At 37.1% G+C, this 25,497-nt stretch overlaps 1 protein-coding gene across 3 annotated transcripts in view; it reads left to right on the top strand.

Annotated features, from left to right (window-relative positions):
- NAA35 (N-alpha-acetyltransferase 35, NatC auxiliary subunit) overlaps positions 1-25,497 on the top strand; it is a 101,258-nt gene that overhangs the window by 69,983 nt on the left and 5,778 nt on the right. For all 3 annotated transcript variants that reach the window (XM_081237827.1, XM_081237826.1, XM_081237828.1), the window contains exons 14-22: positions 871-977; positions 11,005-11,071; positions 12,465-12,563; positions 13,172-13,350; positions 16,530-16,666; positions 18,389-18,456; positions 20,616-20,756; positions 21,378-21,500; positions 24,944-25,024. In XM_081237827.1, coding sequence (XP_081093953.1) covers positions 871-977; positions 11,005-11,071; positions 12,465-12,563; positions 13,172-13,350; positions 16,530-16,666; positions 18,389-18,456; positions 20,616-20,756; positions 21,378-21,500; positions 24,944-25,024 — 1,002 coding nt within the window. The remainder of the gene's footprint in view (positions 1-870; positions 978-11,004; positions 11,072-12,464; positions 12,564-13,171; positions 13,351-16,529; positions 16,667-18,388; positions 18,457-20,615; positions 20,757-21,377; positions 21,501-24,943; positions 25,025-25,497) is intronic.

The following is a 25,497-nucleotide window of genomic DNA, read 5'->3' as shown; positions in this document are numbered from 1 at the left end:
TAAAACCACAATGGAATACCACTATCCACCTATCAGAATATCTTTAAAATAAAACAAGAAAAAAGAACAAAACTGAAAATATCAAGCACTGGAGAGGATGCATTACTGATAGGAATATGAAGTGCTATTGCCACTTTGGAAAATGATGGCAGATTGTTACAAAAACAAATATACAAATTTTACTCCTGCTTATTTACCCAAGAGAAGTGGAATCTGACATTCTCCTAGAAACCTGTATGCATGCCTGTGTTTAAAGCTGTTTGGTTCGTGATCACCAAAAACTGGAAACAACTCAAATGTGTTAGGAAATCAAGTAAGGTATAGTATAGTAAATATTCAGATACATTGAGATTGTTAAGGGCAGAAAATTAAATGTAAATTATTATTAAATAGTAGTGTATTTCAATTTAATAATTTATTATTTTAACTATATTTTTTCCAATTTCAGAAAGTTTGTATGTATTCCAAGGTGTTTATTAGAGATAAGGTTATCGACTGACTTGATATTTATAACCATTAAATATTTCATAATTTATGAAACCCTTTCTCGTATATTAGCTCATTTGACATATTCAGACTCATCAGTTCACTTTCACTAGTTCAATATTACTACTCTTGACCTGAGAGATTTTTTTCTGCACATTTTTTGTTCTCCTGCATCAGAATACACCTTAAATAGGGATTAATAAGTAGTACCCACTGTGGAGGCATTGTGGAAAAAGGAATTTTCCACCAACTTTTTACATTTTAATCTCTTTTGTATTCTGTGGCATTTATAAGAAGTATGTTCATGTCACAGTAATGACAACTACATGTACAATATGTCAAGATTGTGACAGCATTACTAATATATATAACATTTGTTTTAAGACCACTTTCCTGGTGGATAACAAAAAGGTCTTTGGAACCCATCTCATGCAAGACATGGTGAAAGATGCACTTCGGTCTTTTGTCAGTCCTCCGGTGCTCTCCCCAAAGTAAGTGTCATAAGACATTGTGTAGCATGTGTGTTTCTTAAAAGCCCAAGTTCTCTGTGCTCCTTTATAGCAAAGACATAAAAACTGTTGGAATCAAGTCTCCACATGAAAAAATAACTCAATCATGTTAAAATTAATTGATTTCTGCCACATATTATTTAGATTTTTTAAAAAATTTATTTATTTAAATTTATTTATTTTTGGCTGCATTGAGTCTTCGTTGCTGTGCGCAGGCTTTCTCTAGTTGTGGTGAGCGGGGGCTACTCTTTGTTGCGGTGCACGGGCTTCTCACTGCGGTGGCTTCTTTTGTCGTGGGGCACTGGCTCTAGGTGGCGGGCTTCAGTAGTTGTGGCTCATGGGCTCTAGAGCACAAGCTTAGCAGTAGTTATGGTGCACGGGCTTAGCTGCTCCGCTGCATGTGGGATCTTCCCGGACCAGGGCTTGAACCGTGTCCCCTGCACTAGTAGGCGGATTCTTAAACCACTGTGCCACCAGGAAAGTCCCAGTTATTTAGATTTAAATTGAGGTTTTTGTCAAGTTGATATTGGGTCTAGTATGAGAAGAAAAGCTTACAAGGAGTGATCAGAAATTCAGCAAGTTGTATTCACCCTTACTGTGTGCAAAGCACTGAGCTAAGTAGGCATTTGGGGAAATAATTATGAAAAGATAAGATTTCTTCTCAATAATCTGATCTAGATAGAAATAGAAAATGCAGATAATCGATCCTTAAATTATATTCTGGTAGAGTCACCTCCCCAAAAACATGCTGCCATAAAATTCTGGAAAGGATCATTTGAGTTGGCATTTTGGAAAACAGTGCCAACTTTATTGGCATTTGCCTCAGGGAAGGAAGAAAGGAGATGTTATTTCTTAGGAAAGAAACCAGGATGTGTGAAGATGTGGTGTATGAAATTATATATTTTAAGAAAAGTTAGTGGTTCAGCATTCAATTTGTTGAATAAATCATGCCACATTTCACATAAAACTCTGGTAGCTTCCTGTCTTAGTTTGGTTCTCCAGAAGCTGACCCTGGCACAAAGATTCATATAAACGTAATTTAGAAAGTAATTCCAGGAAAACTTGGAGGGTTGCAGGCCGGTGGGACATAAAAAGGAAGAAAGCCACTTGAAGGTGTGCTTCACAGTTGGTAACTTTGGTTTGGTCCTGTCAGGGAGCCCTGGAGACTTGTGTGGATTATACCTCACAGTTGTCCTGTCAGGGACAAGGGAACTTGAGAATTTACATATCTGTCAGTTAAGGACTGCCCCTGGGAGGCATCCTCAGTGTTCGTTACATTTCCAGTTTCATTTACAGTAAAGGCCAAAGTCCTTATTGTTGAACCCATGAGACCCCTTGTGCTCGGGGTTAGACCCCTGTCTTGGTGCCTCTCTGACCTCATCTCTTACCATTGTCCCCTCACCTTCTTTGCTTCAGCCACACTGGCCTCCTTGCTATTTTTGTAACATAACTGTCCCTCTCTCACCCTACAGCGTTCACATACAATCTGGGGTAGAGGGTATTTTCCTCAAAACTCCCCAGGTTGACTCTCTCACTGCCTTAAGTCTATTCAGTGTCACCTCAGTGAGGGCTGCCCTGATCAGTCAATTTAGAAAGTATAATCCTTCCCCATTCTCCCAACCTGCCCAGCACTCCATTTCTCTTTCTCATAACAATTATCTTCTTACATACTATATGTAGAGGGGTTCCCAGAGGCAAGCCCAGTGTGCATGCATGCATATGTGTGTGTGTGTGTGTAGGCTTCCCTACAAGCAATTCTCAGATGCCAGCAGGGTGCCCAAGAATTCAACTCAATTCTGACACTTGTCTACCTGGAAATAGAATCAGATTCCATAGGTAAAGGGCTTGGTCCCATAAGACCACCCTCCACTTCCCAGGTTGTTACCTGTGCTTCTGACTGACCGACTGGCTACAAGTTAGAGGTTCTGACCAACCCCTCCTCTGGTACAGTTAATTTGCTAAAATGACTCAGCTCAGGAAAAGCCATTTGCCCACTAGATTACCAATTACCAATTTAATAAAAAGATATTAAAGGATACAAATGAACAGCCAGATGAAGAGATGCATAGAGTCTGAATGGTGGCACATGGAAGCATGTTCCCCAATGTGGAAGCTCTTGGAAAAGGGCCAGAAAGCTTTCCTTTTCTGGTTTTTATGGAGGTTTCATTAGATAGTCATGATTACTAAATCATTGGCGAGTGGTGATTGATTGAACCTCAAGCCCCTCTCCCCTTCCAGAAATCAGGGGGTGAGACCAAAAGTTCCAACCCTCTAATCACAAGGTTCTGGTAACCAGCCCCCAGTCTTAGGTGCACTCCAATCACCTCATTAACATAAGGAAAGACACCTTTATCACTCTTAACCCTTAGGAAATTCCAAGAGTTTCGGTAGCTGTGAGCCAGGAACTGTGATGAAGACCCAAATATATCTGAGAAATGTATATCTGAATGACAAAATACATATTTATTATAAAACATATTGCACTATATAATTTTCTTGTTCATTATGTTTACTTCTATAAGAGCCTGTATAATTCTTCATTATGTTTATTTCCACCCCCCCACACACACCCCCCATATATATAGAACTATATAAATTCCACAAGGTCAGCGCCTGTTGTTTTGGCTGTTTATTCACTGTTGTGTAGTAGGTGCTGGAACAGTGTCTGTCACACAGTAAGCACACTTTGTTGAATGAATGAATAAACAAAGAAATAAAAGTTGAACGGTTAGGATAGTTTGGAGTTAGAGTCCAGAAAGTCTTGAATCGTTTGGTAAAGTTTGGTCTTTATTTTATGGTCAGTGAAGAACTGATTGAGTTTTTAGGAGGGAATTGGCATAGTAAAATATGTATTTTTTAATTGGATGCAAATTGGTAGTAATTAATGGAGGCAAAATGTTTAGCTAGGCTAATTCCGTTGTACAGGTGAGAGATGAGGAAGAATTAAACTCTGGGAATATAAAGGAGGAGACAGATTTGAGAAACATTTCAGTAGTAAAATTTAACAGGAAGCTGATTTAATAGGGGAAGGAAAGCAGGGGGAAAGTAAGTTGATTTAAAACAAGAAACAGAAGCTGATTATATAAATAATACATGGCCACACTTGAAAATTTAAACATGGTAGAAAAATATGTGGAAAACAGTAAATATCAGCCGAAATCTTACCTCTGAGATAACTACATTTCGATGACCATCACTGTGGATATCTTTGTGTATAAAGACACACACATCTATGACTTTATATATATTTGGGATCACATTAAACAGTTTGATTTTATCATGAACTTTTAAATTATTTTTTATGGATTGCTTTTTTAAATTAAAATTTTTTATTTTAAAATTTATTTTTTTTCCATTCAAAAATACATCATGATTTTATGTCTCAGAGTACCTAGTTAATTCTTTTTAATGGCTGCCAAATGTTTCATAATATGAATGTATTTTACAGGGCGGGGTTACTGGGTGGGAGGACATGTGTAGTTTTAATTTTAATATAAGCAGATGGTATTCTGAAAGATTTCAACAGTTTATATTTCTATTAACAGTATAAGAGAGTACACTTTCCCTGCATCCTGACCAGCACTAGGGGTTATCATTCTTTAATTTTTTCCAGTATGTTGAGTGAGAAGTGATATCTCATTGTTAGTTTAATTTTAGCACTTAATATGATATTTATTGGACATTTAAAATGGTTTTTCTATAAATTGCTTGTTTATATCCTTTGCCCATTGACTTTTTTTTTTGAGGGAATAGTATAGTATTATAGAACATTTTAAATAGAAGATCTAATGAGCATAGTCTTTTTCTCTTTTGTTTACAAAAAAAGTTTTCCAGTTTTAAAGTATTCTTGTTTTTGAAATAAGAAAGTGTAAATGGAAGACCTCTTCCCTTTGCTTGATAAACTACCACTTCAAGTATTTCAAGACGCAACTTGTTTCCCTTTCCCCTGACTTTCCCCTCTCCTACTCCTGTAGGATTTTTTTTCCACACACACACACTGTATTTTATTTTTATAAGACATAAATAAACTGACACCAAGCATTGTAAATGGATGACCACAACAAAAGCAACAATGATTGCAGTTACCAAACACGAAACACACTCATACTATGTCATAATATTGACATTCAGTCCAGTAATCCTCCACTGTAACAGCTCCTTTACTTTGCAGTGAAAATTGATTTGTATATTTTTTGCCTCTGAGTCCTTGTCGGATTTTTTTTTTATTCAAACAGAAAGTCACAAAAATTATAATCATCCTCATTAGTTCACTCAGTCTCATGTAATTAATTTTTTTTCATCTTGATCTTTTGTTAGCACTTTTATGAATTCATCAGTTTTCCATTAGAGTTGTGAAAATGCTTATTCATTCAGTTCAGCAGTATAGTCAGTTACCAGAAACCTGTACTTGTCAGAGTCTTTTCCATGAATTCCTTGAAGATGAAAACCTTTTTTTTTTTTTTTTTTTGCGGTACGTGGGCCTCTCACTGTTGTGGCCTCTCCCATTGAGGAGCACAGGCTCCGGACGCGCAGGCTCAGCAGCCATGGCTCATGGGCCCAGCCGCTCTGCGGCATGTGGGATCTTACCGGACTGGGGCACAAACCCGTGTCCCCTGCATCGGCAGGCAGACTCTCAACCACTGTGCCACCAGGGAAGCCCTGAAACCCTTTTATAGGAACATTATTGCAAAAGCATCAGAGTACACCCAGAACTGTCTGTAAATGACAAAAGACTTAAAAATGACCACGGTTAAAGATTTGATGAAAGTTCATAATAATGCAATTGACAAGGAAATTTAGTTGTTTCTGAGGTATTCATTTTAAAGTAATAACTAGAATTATGACTTATAACATTATACCAGAACATATAAAATTTTTAGATGTTTCATGTAATGTCTGAAACATTTATATTAGCATATTTCCATACAAAGAACCCACAAAAAGTTTAGTATTAGTTGTTTTTTTGTTTTTTTATATTGCAGGTTCCTATTAGCCATCAATTTCATACACATCATTGTATACATGTCAATCCCAATCACCCAATTCAGCACACCACCATCCCTACCCCACCGCGGTTTTCCCCCCTTGGTGTCCACACGTTTGTTCTCTACATCTGTGTCTCAACTTCTGCCCTGCAAACTGGTTCATCTGTATCATTTTTCTAGGTTCCACATACATGCATTAATATATGATATTTGTTTTTCTCTTTCTGACTTACTTCACTCTGTATGACAGTCTCTAGGTCCATCCACATCTCAACAAATGACTCAATTTCGTTCCTTTTTATGGCTGAGTAATACTCCATTGTATATATGTACCACAACTTCTTTATCCATTCGTCTGTGCCCATTGACTTTTATTAAGTGGTTTACTTTTTTCAGAAAATTTGTAGTATCTCTTTGTATATTACGAGAGGTTAATCCTTTATCTGTGATAGGCATTGCAGATTTATTTTTTTCCTTAATCTTTTGTCACATCAAAATGTGAAAAATGCTATTTGAATTTTGATACGGATTACACTGAATCTGTAGATCACTTTAAGTAGTATGGACATTTTAACAATATTAATTCTTCCAATCGGTGTGCCTGGAATATCTTTCCATTTATTTGTATCTTCTTCAGTGTCTTTCATTAATGTCTTACAATTTTCAGTGTACAGATTTTTCACCTCCTTGGTTAAATTTATTCCTAGGTATTTTATTCTGTTTGATGCTATTGTAAATGGGATTGTTTTCTTAGTTTCTCTTTCTAATAGTTCAGTTGTGACAGTTTTTTATATTGAGTTTGTATCCTACAACTTTACTAAATTCATTTATTAGTTCTAACAGTTTTGGTGGAATCTTTAGGATTTTCAATACATAATACCGTGTAATCTGCAAATAGAGATCATTAAAAATTATTTTTAAATTTCTGTGATTAAATATATCATATATTCAGATGTATGAACTGACAGACACCTGTACTGCCATCCATTTTAAGCAAAGTTTTTATTTTGCTTTTATAAATTCCATTACTGGTAAGGAAATTGATAAAATTTTATAAATACTAAATATATTATTAATATGAATTAATAAATTTTATTAATTCCCTTATTTAATAAATATAATACATTAGTATCTACTATTGCCGGATACCTTTCTGGGTTCTGGAGAAAAGGACACTCCTGCTGACAAGGAGCTTGCCTTGCAGTGAGAGAGACTAAACAGTAGACAAATATATAATGTCAGGTCATAGTACTGTATAGAAAGATAAGATGGTTCTCTTAGATGGGAGGCCTCTTGGAAGTGGTGATGCATGTAAATAAACAGAGTGAGCTATGCAAAATCAGGGGATGAAGTGAGTGAGCTATGTAAAATCAGGGGATGAAGCTTCCTGACAGTAAGTAATAACTGAAAGGTCTCAAGAGTAGGGCTGAGCTTAGGTATCAAGGAGTGGGCTAATTTTAATGAATTCATTCTTAAAAGATATTAAGGACCCAAATAGCTTTTGTTTATATGGGTCCTGTTTATTGATACCTACTATTTTATAAATTAAAACAATACTTTAAAAATATTTATTCTTTTTGAAAAACAGTAAATCTATTACATGTTAATACACATACATACATTCATAAATTGCATATTAACATAAATAACATTTTTATGGAAAATAACTTTTTAAGAAAAATTAGCAAGAAAAGTGGAATTGTTTTACCTTTTTGCAAATCTCTTTCATGTCTGTCTTAGTAGAAGATAGCTGGATTATTTTAACCTGCTTCTACTTTCAATCTTTTGTAATATTACATACCATGTAGCCTCTGGAAAAGCCAACTGTACACTTGTGAGAGAATGAGTGCAGAAGGCAAATAACAGCTTAATGTCATTATGAAAATAGTTTTGACCTTGTGTTCTCCCCAAAAGCATCTCAAGGGCCACCCCTACCATCACCACTAGGTGAACCTAGGGCACATTTTGAGAACTGCTGACTATAATTTCAAATCCTCCTCCCTCACCCCATCCTTTTCTCTTACTTCGGTCCTAGAGGTAACCACTACGTTACAGGCTATGTGTTTCACTTTTATGAGTGCTTGTATACTTTACCCAAATACATGTGTCCATAAATAATATCAGTTTATTTTATGTTTTTAAACTGAGCATAAATTTTGTCACACTATATCTATATCCTTTGCCACATGATTTTTTCCTTCAACATTAGCGTTTTGAAATTGACCAAGTTTATCCAGCAAATTTATTTTATTCGTTAAAATCTGATTTTCATCTGTACTGCAGTTTATTTTGCTTTTCTCTACAATTGGATATTTACCTTGTTTCTAATTTATCACTGTTGAAATCAGTGCTGTAGTGAACATCTTTGAATTATGTCTCCTTTTGCACATAGACTATATACTTTGAAATATACTTAATTGCCAATCATAGGCATGTGCATCTTCAGCTTTACTGGTTTTGCCAGATTGCTTTCCAAAATAATTGAACCAATTTGTATGCCAGCCAACAGTGTATAAGGATTCCAATTTCCCCATAGTCTAGGCATTATCAGACTTTTCTTTTTTGTGTGTGTGTGTGGTACACGGGCCTCTCACTGTTGTGGCCTCTCCCGTTGCGGAGCACAGGCTCAGGACGCACAGGCTCAGCGGCCATGGCTTATGGGCTCAGCGGCCATGCCTCACGGGCCCAGCCGCTCTGCGGCATGTGGGATCTTCCCGGACCGGGGCACGAACCCGTGTCCCCTGTATTGGCAGGTGGACTCTCAACCACTGCGCCACCAGGGAAGCCCTGACTTTTCAATTTTTGACAATATGACGTATATGAAATAGTATCTGCATCCTCTTAATTTGCATTTTGTCTTTTCTATTTAACAATCTTTAACACTTAGATTCCACATTGTCACACTTATCATTATCCATTTAGATTTAACTACAGTTTGATCTCATTACTTGCAGATTCTGTATTTGTTAATTTGCCTACTTGCTAAAATGTATTTGTTAACCCTCAAACCAATATTCACTCTGCTCCTGCTGTATTCATGGACACGTGCAGAGTGGCAAAATATTCAAGTCGCCCAACGCTGAGGTCAAACAAGGCAACTCTGTCTTCTTGTGCCTTATACTGTAAACTCTATTAGATACCCCTGTTTTTGTGCTTTTTGTTGGTGATTTTGTAGTTTAATGGCCTCCAAGTGTAGTGATGTGCTGTCTAGTGTTCCTGGCACAAGAAGGCTGTGGTGTGCCTTACAGAGAGATTATATGTGTGTTAGATAAGGTTTGCTCAGGCGTGAGTTCATTGCTAATCAATTAACAATGTACATTACGTATAGTGTCTTTAAAAAGAAATACACGTAGGGGCTTCACTGGTGGTGCAGTGGTTGAGAGTCCGCCTGCCGATGCAGGGGACACGGGTTTGTGCCCCGGTCCAGGAAGATCCCATATGCCGCGGAGCGGCTGGGCCCGTGAGCCATGGCTGCTGAGCCCGTGAGCCATGGCCGCTGAGCCTGCGCGTCCTGAGCCTGTGCTCCGCAACGGGAGAGGCCACAACAGTGAGAGGCCCGCGTACCGCAAAAAAAAAAAAAGAAAGAAATACACATAAACCAAGGTTATACATTGATCAGTTGATTAAAATGTTGGGACCAGAGGCTGGCAGGAACCTAACCCTGTATTTTACCCTAGCAGCAGTGTTTCAGTATTCTCTATTCAGGGTCCACAGCAAGATTATAGACCGTAACTATCACAAATACCAAGAATCGACTGTGTATATAGGAAAGTTCATTGCATGGTAGCCTATAGATGTTATCCTGCTGTTTTAAAAATTCCAATGTTACATATGTTACAATGTTTTGTTCCTTTGTGACTGACTGGACACTTTCTTCTGGAGGATTGTAGAGTTTTTCTTTATTTTAGGAGTTCAAGAGTTTTACCAGATGTTCATGTGTGATTTTCAACTATTCCTATCTGGATATCAGTCATTAAAGCCTCAAGTCTTCAAATCAGATCATTTTTCCTATTTTATTATTTATTTAATTATTGCCTCACCTTCATCTGTTTCTTTTTCTTTTTCTTCTTTTTTTTTTTTTTTCTGTACGTGGGCCTCTCACTGTTGTGGCCTCTCCCGTTGCGGAGCACAGGCTCTGGACGCACAGGCTCAGCGGCCATGGCTCACAGGCCCAGCCACTCCACGGCATGTGGGATCCTCCCAGACCGGGGCACGAACCCGTGTCCCCTGCATCGGCAGGCGGACTCTCAATCACTGCGCCACCAGGGAAGCCTCTTTTTTTTTTTTTAAGAGCTCCTTATATACTCTATCTTGTAGATTTTTCCCCCTGTATTCCTCATGACATTTATCTCTTACTTCTGCTGTGTTGTAAGAAAGTTATTTCCTAGATCTTCAAGGCTACTATGAGCATCTTTCACCTACTAAATTTTTTAATTTGAAAATCCTAATTTTCAGATCCAGAAAGTCTTTTTTTTAAGGGCTTTATTTTTGTCATCTTAAGTAATTTTCTTACTTTGGGCCTTCCAGCCCAAAGTAAGTGGCCTTCCACTTCTGTTTTGCTGCCACCTGTTCCAGGTGTCCTGCCTTTTCTTTCTCCTGGCTGCTGCATGCTTTATCATTATCTTTTGCATGATCATGACTCTGTTTATCTTTGAGGTTCTGGTCAGATTGCTCAGTTATGGCAAACACTTAGGAGCAGCAAGTTGTCAGCTCCTTTCAGTGCACCAGGAAAAGTGTTTACTCTTTCCCATCTCCTTAGGTGCACAGGCTACTGTCAGTCCCACCTCAGGGAAAGAAAAAAAAATCTTTCCAGCTATTCAGCCCTGTATTTCCTCCAGGGCCAGGCAGGTAGCAGATCCTCCCAAACTGTAATGTTAGCAGTCTTCAACTTAGCAATGTATTTGGTTCCATTTTCTCATTTTTCCACTTTCCCTATGTGTTGGTAGCAGCTACAGTAATCACCACTTCTATTTGTAGGCCAAATAGTTTAATTTTAATAACAAGAATATTATATTATCTTACAGGTGCTGCCTATATAATAATCACCAGGCTAAGGACTGTATTGATTCCTTTGTTACTCACTGTGTTCGGGTAAGAACTACAATTTGGATCATTATGGTGGACACTTAAAAATCGTGGTGTGCAGTATCTTCAGTAGCATTAATTTGTGCTAATTTTTCATCTGACATTTCTTATTCATCTTCCCTGAAATTCGTAGGAAATTTCTGTCTCTTCTTACACTCAAGTGGATAGCTTCATAACCTGTAGTCTTCCTGGAAGGTTGTTAGATACTGAGGGCACCTTTTGATGCCCTTTCACTGTAACCCTTGGGGACCACAGAAACAGAATAAGCTATGAGCCCCATCTGGGAAGAAAGGAGTTTACTTTTTTTTTTTAATGGACACAAAAACTTTATTTATTTTTTACCTTATAAACAAAGAATATGGATAACATCCCCAGGCATTTATCTTTGTACTGCCTTAATGAGAACAGGATTATAGTAAAATTAAAATTATCACTTTTAGGTGAGATCATGAACTTTTTTCAAATCTCAAATAATTTGGAAAAATAAAAACCTTGTAGGTGATTAATTATAAATCATTCTTATTTAATTATAAGCTCTTTATAGACAGCTCTTTCTTGCCTAATAATTCCAGTTACTAAATATATGTGTGTGTGTGTATGTGTGTGTGTGTGTGTGTGTGTATAGATAGATAGATCGATCTATCTGTATAGATATAAAGGCAGCATGGTTTGATGAAAGGAAAACCAATAAAAGACCAGATTTTATTTTTATTACTAACATTTTATTGTTATTAGGCAGATCACTTTTCTGTAAACTTCTCAATCTTTAAAAAGTGAAACGTTAATACTGCCTCTATACCTCTTATTGGCTACTTATCAATTAAATGAGATAATATCTGTCAAAGTATGCAAATGTAAAACATTATTATCCTTAAAGAATCTTAAAATGCATACTTCTTAAATCAGAACAAACTTCTGATCCTATCTGTTGTCTGATTCATGAAATGTTACAATATTTTATATGAGAATACTGTGTAGGTAAGAATAGGAATAAAGAACCTTAGGGTTTGTAGGTATTAGCCATTATCTAATTATTAGGCATTCTGGTATATTTAAAGCAGCAGAGAAGTGTCAGCCTTGAACATTGGCTTTTGGCTTGACATAAGCAAAAAAGAAACGGTCCTCTTTAATTTGTGGGAAAATATCTAAAGATTGAAGGAAGATATTTTTGTCATATGAAAACAAGTTTCATAAACAGCCACTCCTCTAGCTATTGATAAATTCCAGTATTGAGTTTCTTAAAAAGAAACACCTATGTAAAAAGTATGCATAGCATGATTCTTATATACATTTTTTCCCTTAAACAAGATTTTGAAAACTTGCTAACTTTTGAATGTTAATTTTCTTTAGTATAAGCATATTTCATATTGACGGTTAACAAACTGTTTGTGTATTGCAGCCGTTCTGTAGTCTCATTCAGATCCATGGACATAACAGGGCTCGACAGAGAGATAAGCTTGGTCATATTCTTGAGGAATTTGCCACCTTGCAGGATGAGGTAAGAGCCAACAAGTTGCCCTCTCTTCCAAAATTAAGCAATTCATATACCTTGACCAGATTTTCAAAAACAATTCTTTGGAACAATAATTTGGCTATTTAATTTTTCAATATGGTGAATTTCCTTTTGACTTAAAATGTAACAGTTATGTATACCAAAGAAAGGGTTTACAGAACAAAGCAAAACAATAATCCAAACCTTGAAACATCTTAAATTATTTTTGTTGATAATTGGGATGAATTGTAAAATATGTGTAGAGCTGTAGTTATAATTAGAGCAAGTTTACATTATAATAAAAATGTATTAATCTTCAAGTAAATTTGTGAGCAGAACCATAATAATATAACTAAAGATATGAAGTCAGTTATTTTTACTTTTGTACTATAAAATGGATATCTTTTTAATTTAGGAAATGTTTAGATAAATGTTATGCTTTGAGAAATGAGAAGTTTGAATGTAGACCTAACCAAAGGTGCATTTGAAAGTATGAATTCTTGAGGTGGTGAGATTTACATTTTCTGCTCGTGTGCTATTTTTAGCTGTATGTTTTTGTAATTCCCTCATTACCTTAAAAAGAAAGTTAATGTTACGATGTTTTGTTGTGATAGGCAGAGAAGGTTGATGCAGCCCTTCACACTATGCTGTTGAAACAGGAGCCCCAGAGGCAACATTTGGCCTGTTTAGGTACCTGGGTCCTTTACCATAACCTTCGAATTATGATACAGTATCTTCTAAGTGGCTTTGAATTGGAACTCTACAGCATGCACGAGTACTATTACATATATTGGTAAGAGAACGATTGGAGTTAAAATTGGTGGTGGGTGGGATACGTAACATCTGAGAGAGTATCTGTAAAGTAGAGTGTAACTTTAAGGTACTTTTTTATTTATTGTATTTGAAATTTAGTTGTGGGACAATTGAAAAATATCTGTTAAAATTAGAGCTAGATCATCTTAAACATCTTAAGTGTCATAACAATGTACAAATATATTTTTTCTAGCCATTGTAATATTTATTTAAAATTCACTAATAAAAGTGGCTTCAAAGTAAATGGATTAAGTGACGAGCTTTTGTCTGTTTCCAAAGAGAAGAATTAACATACATTTTGCACTGACTTCAGTGATGCTATGTACTAGCTGTGGAATGTACTTAACTGAATTAAAGTTTCAAAATTTGAAGATCTTTCTTCTGAGAAGAAATTATGGCTAAGATTATCATTGGGAGTGTAACTTGCAAACTATGGCCCTGAGGATTTGTCTCAGGAGCTTTGAAGGAGTTGATAAGAGGTGATCTTCGGCAGAGTAGTTCTTTGCTTTCAGTTGGAGATGAGATAAACCTAGTAAGAAGATGCTTGAGAATATTTTAGGCGTGAAAAAGCTGTCACAGAAATAAAATAAGAAAATTGAGAGCTAATGAATTCAGTTATCTTACATCTTTTTCTTAGTCTAGTAAAGTATGGTAATTTAGTTGTGGTAATTTTAAAATGGTAATGACCTATTGCCCATCACAAACAGCTAAGTTTAATATATTAGATCTTAATATATCTAAGATATATCTAATATAACTAATTAGATCTTAGTTCATCTTTTTAATTCATATTTAAATTATTTAACTTGGTATTTAGGATATTGTATATTCCCTGGAGTCACTGCTGGTGGAAGCAGGAAAGTCATTATTTTCTACACTGTTAACATGGTTTTGTGGTCATGGCTGCTAGGGCTCTTAACAGGTAATTCTTGGTTATGAAAAACAGATAACAACTCTTACCAACAGGCGTTGTTATAGCTACTTGAGATTTTTTTTTTTTTTTTTTTTGCGGTAGGTGGGCCTCTCACTGCTGTGGCCTCTCCCGTTGCGGAGCACAGGCTCCGGACGCGCGGGCCCAGCGGCCATGGCTCACGGGCCAAGCCGCTCCGCGGCATGTGGGATCCTCCCGGACCGGGGCACGAACCCGCGTCCCCCGCATTGGCAGGCGGACTCTCAACCACTGCGCCACCAGGGAAGCCCAAGATTTTTTTTATTTTTAATTCATACTAGACACCCCTATTGAAACGAGGCATTTTATAGTGGAACATGCTCAAGTACTGTGGTTTGAGGCAGCTAACTGGAAGCTTTTGTGCTCTTGATTTCTCAAGATATAATTTTTATATGTTTTTTTGCACAATGGATTGGCAAATGATATTCAGATAAATACTCCATTAGAAATTTACCTGAATACTTGAGCAGATTCATTTCTTCTCTTGTTAACAAAAGAAATTTTAGTTCTGCTTGTAAGTACCCTTCTGGTCTACTTTCATGTTAGTTTTAACTGCTTTTTAGTTTCAGAATTACAGATTGGGCTCCAATATTTTCACAAGGTATATATACACTGTTGTTGTTCTTCATGAATGTGATTCCTAAAGCATGTGGACCCTTTCAAAATCAGTAGAAAACAGTGATTCTTAAATTTAGCGTGCATCAAAATCACTTGGAAAGCAACTTGCTGGGGCTCTGTTCCTAGAGTTCCTGGTTTACTAGGTCTAGGGTAGGACCCACCGAATCATTTGCATTTCTAACTGCTTTCCTGGTAAGACTGCTGCTGGTCCTGAGATCACAATTGAGAATTGGTATAGAATATTAGCACACTGACTCTCCTTAGATATAATTGTGTATTAATTTTGATAAAGCACTTAATAAAAGCTCATTGAAATATCTGATATTTGAAAGGAAAGTCCTGAATTGTGCCAGCTATCCCCTTTCATACACACACATACTGGTTTGCTTTAACTGCCAGGAAGCGTAGTGCTCAGTTTAGCTTTAAGATACAGTACCTAAGTCATTCCAGGTGTATCTTTTCGTTTGTTTTTGTTTTTGTTTTTTTCCCATGCCACATGACTTGCAGGATCTTAGTCCCTGACCAGGGATTGAACCTGGGCCACTGCGGTGAATGTGCCAGGTCCTAACCACTGGACTGCCAGGGAATTCCCTTGTTTTGCTTTAAAATGTTCTTTTTTTATGTTTTATTTTTTTAATGTGTTTTAATATTGTAACCTGCCTTATAACTGTTTGAAAAATTTGGGGAATAGGTGTCATACCCTCAAACTTGATCATAATAAAATTTCTTATAAATCTTTGATTTTCATTAATGTAATAGTGGTCCTTAATTGTATTTAAAGAATATATATTCATATCCTAGATTTAAATTGCTTTTCTGGCTTAAGAGAAAGTACTGTTTGTTAGTTTAAACTTAGGAAAATTTAGTATCTCGTGGAATAATCTGTATCCCATTTCCTTATTGAGTAAACTCAAGTAAATTATATGCTTGCGTGTTTATAATTTTTTATTTTTTCTGTATTTGTTTCCTTTTGTAATTAATAACAAAATAAGACATTTACTTAATAGGTTTAGGAGAAATGTGACCTATATTGATATAGTAAAAACAATTCAATGGCCATTCATTTGATTTACATATATGTACATAATTATCAAGAAATCTCTTTTTAATTGAAGTATAGTTGATTTACAATATTGTGTTAGTTCCTGGTGTATAGCAAAATGATTCAGTACTTTTGCAGATTCTATTCCATTATAGGTTATTACAAGATAATGAGTATAATTCCCTGTGCTATGTAGTAAATCCTTTTGCTTATCTTACTTTATATATAGTAGTTTGTATCTGTTCATCCCATACCACTAATTTGTCCCTGCCTACCAGAAATCTTTAGAAAAGTTGTAAAAGTAATATCATTGTAGGAAATTAAACAAAATTTTCCATATTGTGTGGCAACAAGTAAGGGAAATTTAATCATTTGTAATGCCCATTTCTTGTAAGATCTAATCTATCAATTATCTAATTGAATAATTTTGTTTTTGAAAAAAACTTTTAAAGCATTATAAAAAATATCTCTTTATTAAGACTAGTACTTGCATTGACCAAGCTATCTCATTTAGACATCTGCCATTAACTAACATTTTCTTTCCATTAAGGTATCTCTCTGAATTCCTTTATGCATGGTTGATGTCAACATTAAGTCGTGCCGATGGCTCTCAGATGGCAGAGGAAAGGATAATGGAAGAGCAGCAGAAAGGCCGTAGTAGTAAAAAAACAAAAAAAAAGAAGAAAGGTAAAAAAAAAAAAAAAAGGTGCTGTGAATTTTTTGGAATTTATTTATTTTTATACAGCAGGTCCTTATTAGTTATCTATTTTATACATATTGGTGTATATATGTCAGTCCCAATCTCCCAGTTCATCCCACCACCACCACCACCCCCGTTTCTCCCCTTGGTGTCCATATGTTTGTTCTCTACATCTGTGTCTCTGTTTCTGCCTTGCAAACCAGTTCATCTGTACCATTTTTCTAGATTCCATAAATATGTGTTAATATACAATATTTGTTTTTCTCTTTCTGACTTACTTCACTCTGTATGACAGTCTCTGGGTCCATCCACTTCTCTACAAATGACCCAGTTTTGTTCCTTTTTATGGCTGAGTAGTATTCCATTGTATATATGTACCACATCTTCTTTATCCATTCATCTGTCAATGGGCATTTAGGTTGCTTCCATGACCTGGCCGTTGTAAATAGTGCCGCAATGAACATTGGGGTGCATATGTCTTTTTGAATTATGGTTTTCTCAGGGTATATGCCCAGTAGTGGGATTGCTGGGTCATATGGTAATTCTATTTTTAGTTTTTTAAGGAACCTCTATACTGTTCTCCATAGTGGCTGTATCAATTTACATTCCCACCAACAGTGCAAGAGGGTTCCCTTTTCTCCACACCCTCTCCAACATTTGTTGTTTGTAGATTTTCTGATGATGCCCATTCTAACCGGTGTGAGGTGATACCTCATTGTAGTTTTGACTTGCATTTCTGTAATAATTAGTGATGTTGAGCAGCTTTTCATGTGCTTCTTGGCCATCTGTATGTCTTCTTTGGAGAAAGGTCTGTTTAGGTCTTCTGCCCATTTTTTGATTGGGTTGTTTCTTTTTTTAATATTGAGCTGCATGAGACTGTGAATTATTTTTAAACTTAAGAAATAAATAACATTGGAGTGAGCTACCTGTGCATTTTAATGGGTGAATTGGTCATTATATTTTAATTCTCACCCATCTTCTCTTCAGAAGGTATAAGGGTAGAAACTGAGTCACAATATTGGTACAAACCTTTTGGTTCCTTTTCTTGCTTTTCTTTTACTACTTTGCTATTTCATGTGTCAGAGGACCTTAGGACAAGAAGAAGTAGCCACATGGAATAAGACAGGTTAAGGAACAAGACAGCAGGAGACTTTTGATACTCTTGACAGAAGGCTGACAGCTTAGGAAGGAAGGAAATCTGGAGTTGTGCTGTTACAGTCAGCACAGAAAGATGATTACAGAGCACTTCGGCATACTGCCCAAGGACCATGAGGAGAAAGAAATGTTTCAAAGGGACTCCCCTGTTAATCACTCATGGGAGGGTAAGATAGGCTACAATTGTTACAAAATAGTGCTTTGTGTTCCCTTCAGATTTCAACACTTTGGGTGGGTCATTAAATGACTTGTATCCATGGCTTTCCTATAAAAGAAGTCCCTGTATTGTGACTTGAGAAGAAATTACAATTAATTCATACTAAAATCTTGAGGTATTAACTATTTGGGAACACAGTTATTGTTTAAACTTTCTGCTATATTTTATTATTTGTAGAGTTGGGCCATAAAATAAAATTTAGCCTGTAGGGACAGACTGTTTGAAATTTTAATTTAGTAAACAAGGTAGAAAGAAGGGCTTTTTAAATTTAGATTTCTCCTGCAGTAATGCAAGAGGAGGAGGGAAAGAGTTTGGATAATTTTCTTTCTAATTACAGTTCGCCCATTGAGCCGAGAGATCACAATGAGCCAGGCGTATCAGAATATGTGTGCTGGAATGTTTAAAGTAAGTTGCTACATTGCTATTACATTGTTTACTTCTTGGGTTGGCCAAAAGGTTCGTTCAGTTTTTTTCTGTAAGATGGCTCTGGTAGCACTTAGTTGTCTTTAACTTCATTCGAAACAATTTTGTTAGATTGTATGCGACAGCTGTCATATTCAGTGTGCATTTAAAAAAAGACATCAAAATTGGTGAATTTTTGTGTAGCCATTTTAATATTGAAATGGAAGAAAAGCAACATTTTCGGCATATTATGCTTTATTATTTCAAGAAAGGTAAAAACACAATCGAAACGCAAAAAAAGATTTGTGCAGTGTATGGAGAAGGTGCTGTGACTGATCGAACATGTCTAAAGTGGTTTGCAAAGTTTTGTGCTGGAGATTTCTCGCTGGACGATGCTCCATGGTTGGGTAGACCAGTTGGAGTTGATAGCGATCAAATTGAGACATTAATTGAGAACAATCACCGTTATACCACGCGGGAGATAGCCAACATACTCAAAATATCCAAATCAAGCACTGAAAATCATTTGTACCAGCTTGGTTATATGAATCACTTTGATGTTGGGGTTCCACATAAGTTTAGTGAAAAAAACCTTCTTGACCGTATTTGTGCATGCGATTCTTTACTTAAACGTAATGAAAACGTTCCATTTTTAAAACAAATGGTGATGGACAGTGAAAAGTGGATACTGTACAATAATGTGGAATGGAAGAGATTGTGGGGCAAGTGAAATGAACCACCACCAACCACACCAAAGGCTGGTCTTCATCCAAAGAAGGAGATGTTGTGTATTCGGTGGGATTGGAAGGGAGTCCTCTATTATGAGCTCCTTCGGGAAAACGAAACGATTAATTTCAACAAGTACTGCTCCCAGTTAGACCAACTGAAAGCAGCACTTGACGAAAAGCATCCAGAATTAGTCAACAGAAAACACATCATCTTCCATCAGGATAACGCAAAACTGCATGTTTCTTTGATGATCAGGCAAAAACTGTTACAGCTTGGCTGGGAAGTTCTGATTCATCCACCGTATTCACCAGACATTGCACCTTTGGATGTCTATTTATTTTGGTCTTTACAAAATTTTCTTAATGGAAAAAATTTCAATTCCCTGGAAGACTGTGAAAGGTACCTGGAACAGTTCTTTGCTCAAAAAGATAAAAAGTTTTGGGAAGATGGAATTATGAAGTTTCCTGAAAAATGCAGAAGGTAGTGGAACAAAAAGGGTGAATATATTGTTCAATGTAGTTCTTGGTGAAAATGAAAAATGTGTCTTTTATTTTTTCTTGAAAACCGAAGGCACTTTTTGGCCAACCCAATAAAATGAACCCTCTTCTGTGATTCTTTCCAGTCTAATTTCACCTTTATTTTTACTATCTGCTTGAAAATTACCTTTTTTCCAAGGCTAGTGGTTTATATTAATTTGTTTAACAAATATTGAACCCTTGTCATGTGTCAGATATCTTGTACTGGCTACATTGAAGCATACCAAGTCTAATCAGATGTGATCCTTGTGTCACATGCCTAGTTAATGACAGGGCAGGTGACATATATGTGGCATAGGTACTAAGAGAAGGAAGAGTTTACTTCTGACTGATGATCAGGAAAGGTTTCTTAGAAGAGATGGGGTCTGGATTTTTTTTAGAAGTGTATTAGGAATGGGGCAAGCTCCACAGTAAATGGCTTAAGCAAAGCAGCCATTTTCAGGAGTTAGTAACTCTTAAGTTGTGCTTGGCAATTCAAGAAATTATTTAAGGCAACTTATATTAAAATACATAAAACAGAATATGGCCTTCTGTTTGAAAAACAGGACCAATGCTTTTCTTATAAAAATTATATTCTACTTTTTCTTCAGGAGCTTTTACTTGAAGGTTTCAAAGCTATTATAAAAGCATTAGGAAGAATAATGTGCATGTGGCATCATTTCACTAGGAAAATTAGTAATATATTAGACACTGGAACTTGAACATTTTTTGTATAAAAGGTGGCTCAGGATATCAAAATGAATACTAACGCCAGTTTTTCTCTTCCTGTTTCTGATTTCTGAGCCTTTTTTTGATTAACTGTGTAAATAGCTGTTTTTTATTTTCTAGTCTGTATTAATGAGGATGTTCACATTTTCATATTAATACCATCTGTTTTTCTCTCTTTTTTTACTGTAGACCATGGTAGCATTTGACATGGATGGCAAAGTACGAAAACCCAAGTTTGAGCTCGATAGTGAACAAGTTCGATATGAGCACAGATTTGCTCCATTCAACAGTGTAATGACACCACCGCCAGTGCACTATCTGCAGTTCAAGGTGAACCTGCGCCTTAAAATAATTGTAAAATAGTTAGTCTTAGACCTCCTTGGAGATGGGCTGTTCGTACCTAGCCATTTTGTTAAAATAGTCAAGCCAAACTAGTATTGGATCGATGGGATAAAGTGATAAAATAGCAGTTTTAAGTAGTAGGAAAATTATTTGACTTTGGATATACTCATCACATTAACAGTTATTTAAATATGACAATAATATGAGGTGTGGTATATGAAGGTTGAAAATTGAATAGGAAAAAAATAGGGACATGCCAAGTGTTTGCTTTAGTGTCTGTATGTGAATGGATAAACAATGTAGAATTATTTAATTAAAAAAAGGTATTTTAGGGCTTCCCTGGTGGCGCAGTGGTTGAGAGTCCGCCTGCCGATGCAGGGGACGTGGGTTCGTGCCCCGGTCCGGGAAGATCCCACATGCTGCGGAGCGGCTAGGCCCGTGAGCCATGGTCGCTGAGCCTGCGTGTCCGGAGCCTGTGCTCCACAATGGGAGAGGCCACAACAGTGAGAGGCCTGCGTACCGCAAAAAAAAAAAAAAAGGTATTTGAGTTTTTTCATATTAAGCATGTTTTAAATAATAGTATTTCTTTTTTTTTTTTTTTTTTTTTAGGAAATGTCTGACCTCAATAAATACAGCCCTCCTCCTCAGTCTCCAGAACTGTATGTGGCAGCTAGTAAGCACTTTCAGCAGGCAAAAATGATATTGGAAAATATCCCAAACCCAGACCATGAGGTAAGACTGTAGTCACAGTAATTCTAGAGGAAAAGCTTGGCAGGAAGTACCTATCTTACTACTGGGTGACAGTTTAATTATAAAACGAACCTTACAGTATTAATAAATGAAGCCTGTCAATGTTTCTGCTAAGGATTTCAAATAGCTTTGCTAACCTAACCTTGTCAGACTTAAAATTATTTGATGAAAGAAGTGATGTAAATATCTCCTTTGTGTACATTTAGAAATCAATGCAAAGAGAAATGAAGACTTAGAACCATAAAGTAAACAGAAAGAATAGAAATAAGATCCAGATTGATGCACAGTTCAGTTAAGATTAACATTTTTGGGGGCTTCCCTGGTGGCGCAGTGGTTGAGAGTCCGCCTGCCGATGCAGGGGACACAGGTTCGTGCCCCGGTCCGGGAAGATCCCACATGCCGCGGAGCGGCTGGGCCCATGAGCCATGGCCGCTGAGCCTGCGTGTCCGGAGCCTGTGCTCCGCAACAGGAGAGGCCACAACAGTGAGAGGCCCGCGTACCGCAAAAAAAAAAAGATTAACATTTTTTGATTTATAGTTTACTGTGTTAAAATATAATTATATAAATCTTAAGTCTAAAAAATGATCTGGTCAATTATCCCAGGAAGTAAAAACAACTGTATTCCACTTGACCATTTAAAATAAAGACTATTATGGGCTTCCCTGGTGGCGCAGTGGTTGAGAGTCCGCCTGCCGATGCAGGGGACCTGGGTTCGTGCCCCGGCCTGGGAGGATCCCACATGCCGCGGAGCGGCTGGGCCCGTGAGCCATGGCCGCTGAGCCTGCGCGTCCGGAGCCTGTGCTCCACAATGGGAGAGGCCACAGCAGTGGGAGGCCCGCGTACTGCAAAAAATAAAAAAATAAAATAAAATAAAATAATAAAATAAAATAAAGACTATTTTTTTGAAGACTATTTTGAGTATCATTCTACAGAGTTTAGAACTTGTAAAATATAAAATACTGTTTCAACCTTTTGTTAGTCTCATAATTTATACCTAATTTTATTGAAATGCATTTATTCTGTAAATGAGAGTTACCTGTAACACACAGACCATTTTGTGGAGTATATCTTGGTACAGCCTCCATGGAAGGGTATTTTAGCAATCTGTCAAAAATCACATGTCCTTAGGCCCAGAAATTCTGCTTCTTGGGATTTATTTTATAGATACATGTGCACGTGTGGGAAATGATGAATATACAAGAGTATTTATTACAGCAGAATTTGTAATAGTAAAAAAATGAGGAAACTTTAGTGTCCATCAGAGGGAACTGTTACATGATTTTTCATCATGCAGTAGAGTACCATGCAGCCCTAAAAAGGACAAGGAAGATATTTATTTACTGTAATGGAATGTTCTTCAGAATATAAGAAGTTTAAAAAGCAAGCTTAAAATCTGTATGTATAGTATGCTGCCGTTTCAGTCAAGGGGAAGAAAGGAAGACTACATGTATGTGTGCCAATATTATATGAATATAACATATCTCTGGAAAGATACATAAGAATTAATAACAGTGTTTGCTTCTTAGGAGGGTTGCTAAGTGCCTTAGGGAAGAGGGGTAGGAGAGAGATGACTTTTTTTAAAAATCATATATAGTCACGTAATGAAAGAAAATAAAAGGGGGGAGTGTAAAAATTAGAGGAAGGTTCCTGTAATAGATGGAATATTTCTTTTAGTGGACTTCATTTATTTAACTCAACAAATATTGTTGAGTGCCTACTATGTCCTAAGCACTCTGGTAGGTTCCAGCAGGGAAAAAACACAGAAATCTGGGCCCTCCTGGAGGCAGGGGAGGCAAGCAGTAAATAAATAAATGTTATATAGTGTATTAGAAGATCATAAGTACTATGAAGAAATATCAAGCTGGGAATAGGGATAGTGAATGCTACAAGGAGGCAGGTGGAGGGGATTAGACATTTTTAAAGAAGTTGGCCGCTGAGCAAGTCCTGGAAGAAGGTGAAGAAGCAAGTCACGTGGCCCTCTGGGGATGGAGCTTCTAGGCAGAGGGATCCACTATGTGTAAAGGTGCAGAGGTAGGAGTGTGCCCTGTTGTATTTGAAGGATAGCCAAGGGCTTTTTTTTGTTATGGCCTCTCCCGTTGCGGAGCACAGGCTCCGGACGTGCAGGCTCAGCGGCCATGGCTCACGGGCCCAGCCGCTCCGCGGCATGTGGGATCTTCCGGACCGGGGCACAAACCTGTGTCCCCTGCGTCGGCAGGCGGACTCTCAACCACTGCGCCACCAGGGAAGCCCACCAAGGGCTTTGTGTTGGAATGAGGTGAACAAGCGGGTGAGCTGTTGGAGAGTTTTGAGCAGAGATGTGACCAGATCTGATTTTTGTTCTAAAGGATCACCCTGGCCACTGTGCTGAAAACAGACTGTGGTGGGACCAAGGGTGGTAGCAGGGGAGCCAGTTAGAGGCCATAGCTGTGATCCAGTTGAAAGGTGGTGGTGCCAGTGGATCAGAAGTGATTGCGTCCTCTATGAATTTTAAGGCCCAGCCAATGGGATTGATTGATGGTGATGGATTGGATGTGGGGTAAGAGAAAGAGAGTCAAGGATGGTTTTGAGGTTTTTGGCCTGAGCACCACCAGGGTGGATTGAGTCATGTAGGGAAGACTGCAGGCTGGAGCACAGGAGAGGTGGGCTGGGAAGGTCTGGAGCTCAGTTTTGGACATGGCTTTTGGATGTCCAAATGGAGTAGTCATGTAGGTAAGTGGATATGTGATCTGGAGCTGAGGAGAAGCAGTTCCTGAACTCGTGGTGACGTGTCAAGTGAGGTCACTAAGAAGAGGGCAATGGGAACTTGTTTTCCTTCATGTTGCCCAATACTTCCTCTTAAGAGAAGTGAATATTCCATTCCATTGTTATTCATGTGTTCAGGAAAAGCCTTTTAGACAAATGGTTGTCAGAAGTAACAGTTAACACTTAAAGGACACTTATTACCTGCCAGGTGTGTGTCTCAGCTCATAATATATATTAACTCACTTAATCCTCAGAACAAATCTTTGTGGGATAGGTAAATTATTATCGCTGTTTTTACAGATGAAGAAACTAAGGAACAGAGAGGTTAGAAAACTTCCAGAGGTTTCATAGCTAGTAAGTGGCAAAGCTGGAATTTGAAAATGGACAGCTTAAGTCCAGAGTCCGTGCCCCAAACACTATATTGTATTGTCTTTGTAGGACTTTGCAGTGTAATGTTCTTTCGTTTTAATGAAAATGAGATACAGTAGCCCTTTCAAGTTTTCATGGTTGACTACTAGAGTCCTCTGTTACTAAAAGACGTATGATGGTGTTCATGTTTTTAAATTGCATTTTAATAAAATATCAACACTTACATCGTGCCAATTTCCTCTTATTATCTATAAATCAATACATTTTGACTATGAATTTTATGTTTTGATAGCTTAATGTTGCTCATTGTTTAGGTCAATAGAATTTTAAAGGTTGCCAAACCCAACTTTGTGGTTGTGAAGTTATTGGCAGGAGGACACAAAAAGGAATCTAAGGTAAGTATATTGTAGGGAAAATAAATGGTCTTAATTTATTGTAAAACTTCATTTTTTTTTCCAGTAAGATGAATAAATATTACAAAACGCTTATAAAAACCATTCTGAAAGAGATTCAGTGGCAGAAAATAAATTAGAGCTCGCCGTTTTTCCTTGAAACTTAAAGATTTTGTTGACTTAAAATCCCATCTTCGCTTCCATGTAAATTACTGAATGACTTAAGGTAATAAAAGAAAATGTGTGTAAACAAATTTATGGAAGAGTTATTTAAAAAGTCATCTGCCTTTTGAAAAGTGAATGCTTCAATAATTAGAGACTTTAATGGCTCAGGACATGGAAGATTCTGTAAGCTTCCGTTGGTAATGCTGTTGTATCATTAGTGCTGTATCAACATTCGGTGCAGAAGTTAAGAGGCCAACCACTGAGGCATTTTTGGTGGCATTTGCCCATTATATACGTACGTCTGTTTGTTT

The sequence above is a fragment of the Mesoplodon bidens genome, assembly GCF_964165515.1.
Source record: "Mesoplodon bidens genome assembly, chromosome: 6".
Classification (NCBI taxonomy): domain Eukaryota; kingdom Metazoa; phylum Chordata; class Mammalia; order Artiodactyla; family Ziphiidae; genus Mesoplodon; species Mesoplodon bidens.
This window is presented reverse-complemented; position numbering and strand designations above follow the sequence as displayed.